At 39.1% G+C, this 12,011-nt stretch overlaps 1 protein-coding gene across 6 annotated transcripts in view; it reads right to left on the bottom strand.

The window, feature by feature from the left end:
- LOC137666330 (BEN domain-containing protein 5-like) overlaps nt 1-12,011 on the bottom strand; it is a 729,551-nt gene that overhangs the window by 356,339 nt on the left and 361,201 nt on the right. For 5 of the 6 annotated variants that reach the window (XM_068406242.1, XM_068406243.1, XM_068406241.1 and 2 more), the window contains 2 exons: nt 8,466-8,679; nt 4,462-4,655 (listed from right to left, as the gene is read on the bottom strand). The exons of the other annotated variant lie outside the window; for it this stretch is intronic. In XM_068406242.1, coding sequence (XP_068262343.1) covers nt 4,495-4,655; nt 8,466-8,679 — 375 coding nt within the window. In that variant the 3' untranslated portion in view covers nt 4,462-4,494. Of the gene's footprint in view, nt 1-4,461; nt 4,656-8,465; nt 8,680-12,011 lie in introns of those variants that run through there. 6 annotated transcript variants of the gene reach the window in all.

A 12,011-nucleotide genomic window follows, 5' to 3' on the forward strand; every position in this document is an offset into this window, starting at 1 on the left:
TCTGGCTGTATAAAAAAAAAAATCTTCCACCTCTATAAAGCATCACTAAATCCAAACCTGTTCTGTAAAAGCTGAACGTAACAATTTTTTTTTCCTAACAAATACTAGCTTTCTGTTTTTAATTGAATGGCTAGACATCTCAGCTGAGGTATTAAGAGCTCTGTTAGGATTTTTTTCCTTTCATATAATATTTCATTTCCGTTATAAAATCATTAATAGAAAATAAAGCCCTTTTTGTTAACTCTAATCTTGCCTCCTTGCAAGTGTGCCAGAGGCACTTTAATATGGATCAGGTCATGAATATTACAAATTACAGCAGCAATGTGTGGCAACAAAGGATCAGATTATCCACATAACAGTAATACCTTCTTCTTTCTTTGACACAAAAAAGAAGTAAACAGAACGCACTGATCTCTCAGGACAATAAGTCAGTTCCTCTTAAATCTGTGTTTTTCTGATACTTACAAATCCAGGTTTATGATATGAAGTCACGGCACAGCACAAACCTTAGAATGATGAGCGAGGGGGTATTACGGGGCGTAACAAAACCTACTTCATTTTATGTCAAAATTTTCTCCTCTTTCACAGGATGTACAGGTATGAAGTTAAGCTAGAGCAGGAAAAAGTCAGTAGGCACTACTTTCACATAAAGTCTCCTACAGTAGATTCACGGCAGATGCACTATGAACAAAGCAGGCACAATTAAGGAAGAATTAATGCACCAACAAGAACAGCATTGGCCATAAATGCAGTATAGCATAGTGAAATGAAATTCACAGTAAATTTATACATCAGTATTTCAATGCAGACAAGCATACTCCATTAAAGTGTGTATTTTTCATTGGGTGATGCTGGAACACACGACAACTGTAGCCTATTTCCCTACTTGAAACAAGCACACTGGAAAAGACTTGTATGGACTTCATACAGGTTCATGGGGAGGGAAGAGACAAGAGTAATGACCAAATACAAGTGCAGAGATGTTATCCATACACACCTGTTACCCATTACAGAGCCCTCCGCACGTTGCCTTACAACTAGTGTGCAAAACTGGCTTATTATTAGCAAAAACTTATTTCTAGAAATCCAAAGATTTAGTTCAAGTTCTAATACAATAAAGAGGTATGTTACCTTTAATATGTCCTATTACCTTACCGGAACTCAACAAAGCTTCAGGTGACATATTCAATGCCAGTTGCCCAGTCCAAAGGACACACTATCAGTCCCCCCCCAACACTACCCTTCAAATGGAACGAACCTTTCTGTGCCACTCAACTACTCCTGTTTAACTCCACTAAAAACTGTCTGCTGGACCCGGGCTGATAGAAGCTCCAGGACGAAACAAATGAAGACTTCCAAGATACCTTCTGTCACGGTTTAAAGCTGGGCCAGCTATTAAACCTGTGGTAGACACTCTCTGTTAACCCTCCCCCCGCCCCCAAAGGGAAAGGGAAAAGGGAGAGAGACTTACGGGTTGGAAAGTTAAAACAGTTTTAATAAACTATAATAATGAAAAAGAGTATAATAATAATATTGGAATAATCAAACATATACAAATACATACAAAACCAAGATCGAGCTCCCCCGATGTCGGCCATGTCACCACTGGCACTGCAGGCCAGGCTCCGTGAAGGCCCAGGCTGGGCCCAGCGACGGTCGAGAACTGGATTCAGGGATGCACGGATTGGGATCGGGGGCAGCAGGAAAACAGACAGAGTCCTCCCTGGACACTGGCCAAAGGCTCAAGCCGCAGAAGCAGCCCGAAGCAGCAGAAGCAGCTCAAGCAGGCAGAGGCCCCCAAAAAACAGGCCGAGACCCTCATGATCCCCCCGCTTTATACTGAGAATGACGTGTATGGGATGGAATACCTCCACTGGTCAATTTTGGGTCACCTGCCCTGTCCGCTCCTCCCTGCAGGTGTGACCCCCCTTTGGCTCTTCACTCGTAAGCAGTGACCTTGGTTTCTCTAAGTACAGCAAGAGCCTTTCTGCATAACATCCCTACCGGTGCCTCAGCGATAACTACAAACTTTGAGCATTATCAGTCCTGGAAGCAGACACTGTCTGCAAAACACGCAGTTAAGTTTCAGAAAGTGCAGTTACTTAGAAGAGACTTAGCTGAATTTAAGAATTACTGAAAGGAAAATTGGTCTGGTTTAGGCCAAACTAGGACACTCCCCAAAGCGAAAATGGCAATTCTTCAGCAATACGCAGCATAAACATCTGACAGGACACGTCTGTAAGGAGAAACCTTAGAAAGGTGATGCTGGTTTTGCAGAAAGACTTAGAATCTCTGATTTTTGGGGCCAGGCTGGAGTCCTAACTCTAATTAAATTCTAATCTGCTTTTCCCAGGTTTCATAAAATGCTGTCTCAAATAGGCTTATCTTCTAAAAAGTGCAGCATGATCTTCTCATTAAAGAATCTGTTACAATGAAAACACATTAGTACTAAAGCCATAAAAGACTGAGGAAATTATGGACATTCTCCCCTAAACTAGTGGATTGTCCTAATGTAATTTTTAAAAAAAATGTGCATTCACAAGTCTGCTTGAAAAGGGCGAACTTGCTGTTTAAGTGTTTCTTCAATGTTATCTCTATTTTGTTCTTTAATTAATAAAAGGATGCATGCACTAACATTATAAACACTAATTTGCTATTTAGCATCCCAAATTAGGAAGCATAAACATTTACGCACTTCATTAAACACTACCTAAGAACACTTTGAGATTAACAGGAGACAGGCTAGGCTGTTAAACGCAATTTCAGAATACACATAAGCCACCGTAAAAAGACACTCCTCCTCCTCCTTCCATCTCTCGCCATGAATGCTCCCTGGTTCCATCCTATCAGCACCAGCCCTTATGAAAGGAACCTTGGAAATCAGTGAGATCCGACACATCTGCGTGATCACAAGCACCAGTTCAAGGGAAGGGAGGGGAATGCAGAGACACGAGCAGAAGTGGGGCGTAGCTGTTTGGCAGCACGGCATACTTAGATTGGCACAAGCCAACCATGACATTGCACTTCAGAAAATATAAACCAAGTACCGATGCCCTGAATTAAGACATCATTTAAGCACGTGGCGTCCAGGAAGAGACAACGTGGTGTTTTTCTCCATCTCTTCCAAAACAGGCACTGCAGTTCTAGCACGCCTCCTCCTCTCCCTTCCCCTCTTTCTTCCATCCACCCCCCAGCCCTTTAAAGAATCCTTGCATCGCTCCGTTCAAGTTATCTCCACATACCGGACATTGAAATAGGCTTAACGTTGGGGGATACCAGTACCACGGGAAGATGATAAGAGTCTCTCAAAACTCCAGGAAGCAGAACTTCAGTGGCAGAAAAGAAACAAATGCTGATACTCAGGAACAGAGAGCCTGAAAGGCAGATAATCACATCTGTGTGCGCAAAATAAACAGAAGGTTAACTAAGATCACTAATACAGCAAACCCTCAAAATTGATCAGTCCAGACCCTAAGTTATCTCTACAAACCTTATTCTCCAAATCCTTCATGAAACAAGACTTAAGGCTATTTTCTTTCACTTGCAGACAATCAGGTATAATTCAGACCCACAAATTATTCCTTATAACTTTGCATCGCAAATCTAACTTCAATGTAGAAAATTATTTTTATTTTTGTTTTAAATTTGTGCTAAAAAGGCGCATTGTTAAATTATGAACTCAGAGGAAACAGTACTAAATTTTCTGTTATTCATAATCTTGCCAAAGTGTGCCAATCTATAAATCAACTGAAAATACAAATACACTGAAAATACAGTGTTTCACGAACAGTAACATGGACATACTGAAGAGCTTTGTACCATCATCAGAAATCTGAAAAGTGCCTTGGTGCCTGAAAAAGAACTGCTTTTAGTTTTTTTTTAAATAAATTATCATGATTTTACAACTTACAGCTTTGGGTTGTTTCGTTTTTTTTTAAGCTGCGATGGCAATGGTGATCTAACTGCAAGATAATAAGTGAAAAAGAAGCGTTCTTTGTGTGGTTTTGACCAAATATATTGTTAGAGATCAAAACAAAGATTTATAAAAACAAACCATTAAAATTTCAGTTCAGAAAAACACTTTGTAAAATACAATAAAACCCTTTTCAATAGCAAAGTGGATTTTGTACAGTTCTTCCTTCTAAGCAGATGTTTACTGCAGCCTAGATCCACTAACTCCAGTAAAAGAAAATGTAGGCAAAATGGGTTGGTGTTCACAGAATTACAACCTATATATAGAACTGCAGGTAACATACCGCAACTCATTGGAAAAACCTTTGAAAATTCACTGTTTCGTAGTGAATGGACTTACAACATATCTTACATTATTTAAAAGCACGTTACACCATAGAAAGGCTTTTGACAGAACCGCTCAAAAAATGAATCAGTCATAGAGTAACGCTTCAAGTCAGCTTCTCCAATCAGCAAAAATGCCACACAAATCAAAAAAGAACACTTAAGTAAAACACTAAGACTTTATTAAAAATCCAAAATTTATTGCAAATTGTACTTTGCACTTTCCCTCCTTTCTTCATTTTTACATGATTTATTGATATCCATGATTTTTTCACAGATGTACTTGTTGACTTTGGAGAGTCTCTGTGCAATTTCAGTTTCATCCACAGTTTCTTGTGCTATTCTATCATACAAACATTCTGGGGAGAAAAAAAAAAAAAAGGAAAGAGTCATTAGGATATTTTTAGAAAATAATATAGCCCTGTGTTGGGCTAACTACTCAAGAGACAGCACTGAGTAAGCACTGTATATATTTGTTGCAAGACAACAGAAGCTTTCATCTTGTTAAATACAAGATTTTTCACCAGGCTTGAATCTTTGGCATGACCAACTTCCAGTTATGCTGTGACTACATTAATAGGCTTTCTACACAGAAACAAGGCTAAATCCACCCTTTTACAGTGTCAGTCTTGCCTGCCTAACTCTTGTATTTGTCCGTATCTCCACAGCAGATTTAGAATCTTTTCCAAGATGAATGGTCTCACTAGAACTGTTGTTATCTACAGTTCCCTGTGAGTCACTCCTACCATCGCACCTTCAAGACAGTAAGTGAACGATAATCGTTAGGAAGAGCAGCAGTAACCAACAGAAGACATTAACTCATTTATTTCATTTTAAAGTCTCTTCAACAGACATTAATGTCTGCACCTTTACCAGACACCCTGTCCCTGGGCGTATTTTGCTTTTATTAGTAGATTATTCAAGGCGAGAGCCATCTTCTTGCACGTTTGCACAATACACTTTGTGAACTTAACTGGAATACAAAAAGCAAGCAATAGCAATAACTGCAAAAGCAATGAGGGCAATGAAAGTTGGGACAATTCTGCTCCACAGAGTCGGTAGTTCAGTGTCAGAATCCTGCAGAGGTTACCGAAATCAGAGGTGGTGCAACACACCCAACCCCTTACTGACAGGCAGATTTTGTTTTTTTTTTTTGTTTTCATAAACCAGAACAAGGTATTTTGTTGTGCAGTCTTCCCAGATTGATTAAACAAATTCCGTTCTGCTTTGCCTAGTAATCTATTTCAATAGCCGCTTATTGCTTCATATACAGAAAGCCATAGAGATTACTGCTTAATTAACATGGTTTATAACATTTCTAATGCATCATATTAAAAAGTTATGAAAATTAAGTACTATGCATGCTTTGTAGTTCATTTTGAAACCTCTCAGAAGTTTTATAAAAGGTTATTTTGCATTAACAAGGTTTGTAACAGGGCTCATGCATCATACTTTTTATAACAGGGCTCATGCATCATACTTTTTATAATTTCTTTATTACGTACTACTCAGTAGGGATTTTTAAGAAGCTACAGATATCAGACACATTAAGAGCTATTGCTGTCGTTCAAAAGTCTATTTTAAATAAGTTAGTCTGTGTCCACATAATGATGCAAACATCTAAAACAATGTGAATTTTATGTTGCAAGATGTACTGAATGCAAAATAAACAAACAGCATGCAGCCTGAGAGCTGAAACGCTGATCGTCAATAAACTATGATGCGAAATACAACACCTAAGAAGAGGCACGTCGCTGAGAACCTGAAGAAACACAGTGTGTCTATAGGACATAAACTTGTACTACAACAATCTTGGGAATACTCCCAGGTTGCAGCAGATACACCTAGTACAATGAACTTCCAGTAAGATATAGGCTACGTTATTAGTTTAGCCACAATGCCAAGCAAAGAATCACTTGACAGAACTCATTCATCATCTGTGATTCTTAAAGTCAGTGTGACCCAGACAGATCCATGACCATCACAGCTTTTCCTCTTCCATCTCTTTGACTTCTATGATGGGCTGCAGAAATCATAGTTTAGTAATCACATAAGGATGCTGGCTTAGGGGCTCCAAAGAGTGATTTTGGGGGTTCTGCTGCTTGTCATCTGTGATGCCTGATCCAAGTCACTGGCCACATAAACTCTAACTTCCTCACATTTCACCATTCGTCCGCTTGCTACTCATTTTTTTGTTTTTCTTCTCCATTTTTCCATAACGTAATAACTTATTTGATCCCTTCCAGCTTTCCAGGAAACACTGCTAGCATGATGGGGCAAGACCTGCTAACACTGACGCAAATGTAAAGGACACAGCAACATGGAAAATCATGGTTATGTGCTACCCAGTACTGCTGACAGAGGAAGTCTGTCTGCTGCCACCTAAAACATTGGCCATGCAGTTTAAATGGTTCAAGAGGAGATTGTACAGTCTTGACTCTAACAAAAAGGCAGTCAAAGACAAGGTGAAATAAACACTGGAAAGAGGAACATGGAAAACCAGGGCATGGAACAGTAGAATTCAAATGAGGGTTGAGGCTGGAAGCAAAAGTATGACAGAAAACAGAAAAACGAGGAAATAGGGAAGAGCTGAATTGCTGGAAAGTGTAAAGTTACAGAAGAGAAGAAAGGGAAGGGCCTCATCTGCCTCTCATGATGTACCTGTTGGAGCGTACTACCAAACTCACTGTAGTCAAACCAAGGGGCGTTAGAAGAAAGCTATCAGTTAAATGGCTCAAGTGACACAGACTGGCCCTGCCTGAAGTAGAAGAGGAAATTCTCACATAAGCAACCTTGCCAGCAGTGCTGAGGAGCAACAGCCTCCAGCAGGGAAACTAGGAAGCTCTTTGCAATGGGCCAGTGAAAAAGAACCCCTTTTTACTGCCTGTTTGTAACTGCGCATCTGGGTAACCAATTCTGTTTCCCATTAGGAGCTGCCAAGGGTAGCCACAGCCACAGAGTGGCCAGTAAGTACATCATCACTGTACTACATGTGTTTGGATTGCACCAAAAGGTCCCAGCCAGAACTAGAAAACCAGTATGGAACAGCTTGCACTTCCCCACATATTCTTAAAGCAGACTAGTAAAAAAACCCCATTTCTTTTACTCATTTCTTACAAACTAAGAAAGATGACAGTACGAAGATCAGTTTCCAGCTTTTCCCCACACAATACAGACACATGCACACACTCAAACAGGAATCATATTTTTTACTTCCAAAACATGGTATTTGCAAGGCAAATTACAACAGCTCTTAAAGAGTTCATAGTTAAGAGCACACAACAACTAAGAGCAGGAAATGCAGAATAATGAAGCTCAATCAAATTGGGAGATTTCTTTCAGCCCTACTGCAATTTAATATGGACACAAAACCTAAAAATCCAATTTCAGTATGTATTCCATGCGGAACCAACTCAGTTCTGACTTAAAAAGAAGCCTGAAATACCAAGAGAGACAGAAATGGATGCAAAACACAAGCATGATCATACAAAGGGACTGAAATTCACTATTCATCTTAAATAAAGGAGAAGGCCTTCTCTCTGAGTACTACATACATGGACTCAGGCTTGCAGTTACTGAAAGCGTCACTGCATTTTTTCCTGCCAGATAGGTCAGCCATTTACACTTCCTGTTCAAATTCCAATTCAAGTTCAACAATTAACTTTTACTATTTCCATTTTCTCCACTTAGAAGGGTAACACTATTCTTTCTTGCCTTTGAAGGTATGCGTATTTTTATAGTCACAGCTATAATGGTTTCTGTGCCTCATGCCAGAGCTGGTTACATTCTGGATGAAAGAATGTGGTAAAGCTACTCTCAGGCTTGTTAAAAGGAATATATGCATTTTTAAAAAATCACTATGTTATAAATGAATTCCAGAACAACATGCTGTTCTCCAGGCTGAGAGTCCTGTCCTGCAAGTGGTTCAAAGTGATGAGCTTCTTAACCTTACTGAAGTACAACTCTTCAGCTGTGAAGGCCTGCACTGTGCACAGCTATTGCAATGTGTTTTACTCTTCCTGAATACGTATGCACTTCACAATGCAATAGCAATTTTAATTACAGTTTTTAATTGGTTAATTTTATATGAGCTGAAAAGAAGCATCTTTCAACTCAGTGATTAATAGTTAAACTCCAAAGCAGGAAGCAAAAGTTTTCAAATAACCTACCTCTGACAATGCTTAATTTGTGAGGTGAGAGAGGTGGCTTGGGAACGGCATCTTTCTTTTTTTTGGTTGCAACTCCTGTGACACTTCTGTTCTTGAGAACATCTGTTCCCCAAATCATAACCGCTAGATTTTTTGTATACTTTGAATCTCCTTGTGTTACTTGCAGCTGGTGCCATTTCTCCTCATCTACCCAAATTCCACTGCCAAGATGGACCTAGAAGGTAGTAATAATAACAACTTATCTATGGTATGTAGCACACAACAGTATCCAAGTGCTGTAGGAACATTAATATTAGGTACTATAATAACAGTAATTAGGGCTGAACAAATCCATTTTGCCTAATTCTGAAACTTCGCCAACTCTGTGGGTCAGGGAGTTCAAGTCAACCTCTTAAATAATACAGTTCCTCTTCCTTTTTGCTCTCAATTCTTCTTACTCTCTACTTTTTTGCTCCCACACAGCCTATCACCTGAAAGACTACGGTCAGGAACAGAGACAGAAGAAGGAAACAGTAAACACATCCAGTATTATAAAGGTAGGCACAGCATAAAAACTAAGCAGTTGCACCAGCCTAATTCAGCAGTAAATGCCTTCAGTGTGAAAGCTTCACTTTGGCTGAAACAGACTTTACCGAAAGCGTACTTCAGAGGCAGCAGAGAAGGAAATACTTCCTAAGTCTTATCCTGTACCTGTTGGCGAAATTCAGCCTGATTGCTTAAAGTAACTAGAAGGGGAGAAGGGATTTTGAGAGCTACAATTTCAATATAAGCCAAGAGTTTGGAAGTTTTGTAAACTTCCAGTTCTATCGTGAAGTTTGCCTATCATGTACAATCATCTATCCAGGTGAATGCTGTTTTGTGGTAAGGCAATGACCCATTGCTGCAACATCATAAACTTTCCATTACGCAGACAATGGGGAGCAGAGATATTTCACTGAAGTAGTAAAGCAGGATAATATGGGAACTGGCAAATGCAGCGTGAAGCCATTGTGGAGCCTCCAAAAGGAAGCTGCTTGAGTCTAGTTGTGCTTATTAGTCTGGCTCAGCATTGACTATGCTGGGTTGACACCCACAGAGCTACCCCATATTTCTACCTCAAGCTTCCCAGTGCTACAGACTTAAGATGAATGCAGGACAAGAATCTGAGTACCGTCCTTAGGCTGGCACTATGTATGTTTGAGCTGATAAGTCTTGATAACCAGGCAATCATCAAGCAACAGCAAGGAAAATAACTCCACTAGTAACCAGCATGAGTCTGACATGAGTGCAACCAGTAAGCCCAACTGGATGCAAACACTGGCCCTGTGCAGAACCACGGAGAATACCTTCTACCACGTATGTCTATGCTCCTAATTTTCAGAGTACAGTGCAGACACCTGAACTGCCTCTGCACACAGAAAGCTTTGTTCACATGGTGATGAACTTCATTCAGTTGGACTCACGCTTGCTCATCATCCATGACAAGCTAATGCGTGACCTAGCTATTCAAATTACTGATAAGTGTACACTGCACTGGAAAGGAAGAAGATAGAACTTACTTTCAGATAATTCTGTAATAGTGTAAAATACCAAAAATACGTTATCGATTGGATTGTTATATCCAAATTTGAGGTTTCATAAAATCTGATCAAATGGAGGTTCTTTCTGTAATGCTAACACTCATTGCCTTCTCACGATTAAAAAAAAAATCCTGTGAACAAAATTCGATGGCAAAACTATATCAGGAGACTCTGTTTGCCTTAACTGTTTTGCTCTTAGTTTTTCATGGTTTTACTCCTTTCATGTGGCATTACATAAACTGTGCCTGCTACCCATACAGATCTGAACAGTATCACGTAGGTCCCATTAAATGCAATGAAAATTGGACAAAGCTACTGTAAAATATTATATAGCCATAATTTTACTGCCTGTATTCAACCAAATACCATTTTTCCTTTAAATGGAATCCCACTTTAATTATTAATGAGGGCTATAACCCGAAGAAATTTTTTATTACCACAGCATCCTTCAAAAGCAAGTAGTTGTTTAAAAACTTAAATAGAAAAATATGAATGGTTTGGCTACCAGCCACCTTATAAAAACCAAATGAAAAGTCTAACTTCCTCAAAGTATAAAACCATAAAGCAAGCTGCCTCTCCTGCAGAATTTTCTACACTAAAGGGATTTTAAGAAGCTTCTCTCAAGTTCACATGGTATTTAGATTTCGTAATGGACAGAAATGGAACTAGTAATAACCACAACATGAACACCCCTTTTTTTCCTTCCTTCTCTGTTGTTGAGCCTCTTCATAATTGCTTTAAAAAAAAATCACTCTTTCGGTGCTCTCTACATATTCTGTAAGACAACTTCAATCAGAGTCAGCAGTCTGTGCTCACAAATCAGTCATGTTACAGTTGTAATTCAGTTATTTCTGTCTTGATCTTGGAAAAATTATCTGTAAAAATGAGTATACGTTACTTAGAAAATAACTAAGATAAGGAATGTTGTGACATGACAAATTTTGGATGTCTGTACTACATTAGTTGTAGAGATGGCTGTATTTTATCAAAAATCTGATTGCCCTCTGCCAAAATTTGTTTGCCTTTGCTAAAGATTGCTTAGTCTCTTAATCTACTACATTATTCATTAGCTTTAAGTTATTTAAAAGAAAACAAGTTACAGCAAATATTTTTAATATTTATGTTTCAGACAATCATTCTTTCTTTGAAGATGCTTCATTTATTAAAAAAGTTACCACTAGTACGAAACACCTACGGTAACAGAAACTACGTGACAGACAGCCACAGACACAGAAATCTTATGTCTCTCTTTTTCTATTTCTAGTACTGTTACGGCAAGGAATTTAATCTGTCCATGTCTCAGTTTACCTCTCTGTAAAGCAGGCTTGGTACTGTTTCCTATTACTCCCAAAGCTACAGGAAGCTTACTGTACTCCTGATTCAGAAGCCATTTCCTTCTTGCTGGAAGAGCTGCCCCACGGGCCAGACCCTTGGCTTGATGAAATCAATGGGAACTTTACCCCCAATTTCAGCAACTGCAGGATCACCCTTCAAGCACAATGCAACAGAAACAACAGCAAATTCAAAGCAATGCTCACCACCACAGCTGTGCTAACATGTGCAATACATCTAAAATGTATCTCAGAAGATGAACTCTTCCTTTTTTTCCTTCTTCTTTTCTTTTCTGTAAATGGATGCCACAGGCTCTTTTTCGGTAACTCTGTTCTCCCTCTGGAGGGGAGAGATTCATCTGCTTTGAAAGAATCCTACTAAGATCAAATCCGGTACTACAAAGGGCAAGATTTCTAAAAAAGTATTTCAGCTACTCTAGTGGTGCAGGTCAATAAAGGAGTAATAAAAAAAAGGCATAAATAGGGAAAACTGAAAAAAACACCCTCCAACACTCTAAATACATTACTAGTTCACATCTCTGGCACCTGAGCTGGCTGAAGCCCCAATAAATAGGCAAACTTAGAGAAAGACCAAAATTACAAAAAGAAAGGTAAAGAGATTAATATCTGTAAAGACAGAGAAAGCTTCAGCAACA

Source organism: Nyctibius grandis, chromosome 8, assembly GCF_013368605.1.
Source record: "Nyctibius grandis isolate bNycGra1 chromosome 8, bNycGra1.pri, whole genome shotgun sequence".
Lineage (NCBI taxonomy): Eukaryota > Metazoa > Chordata > Aves > Nyctibiiformes > Nyctibiidae > Nyctibius > Nyctibius grandis.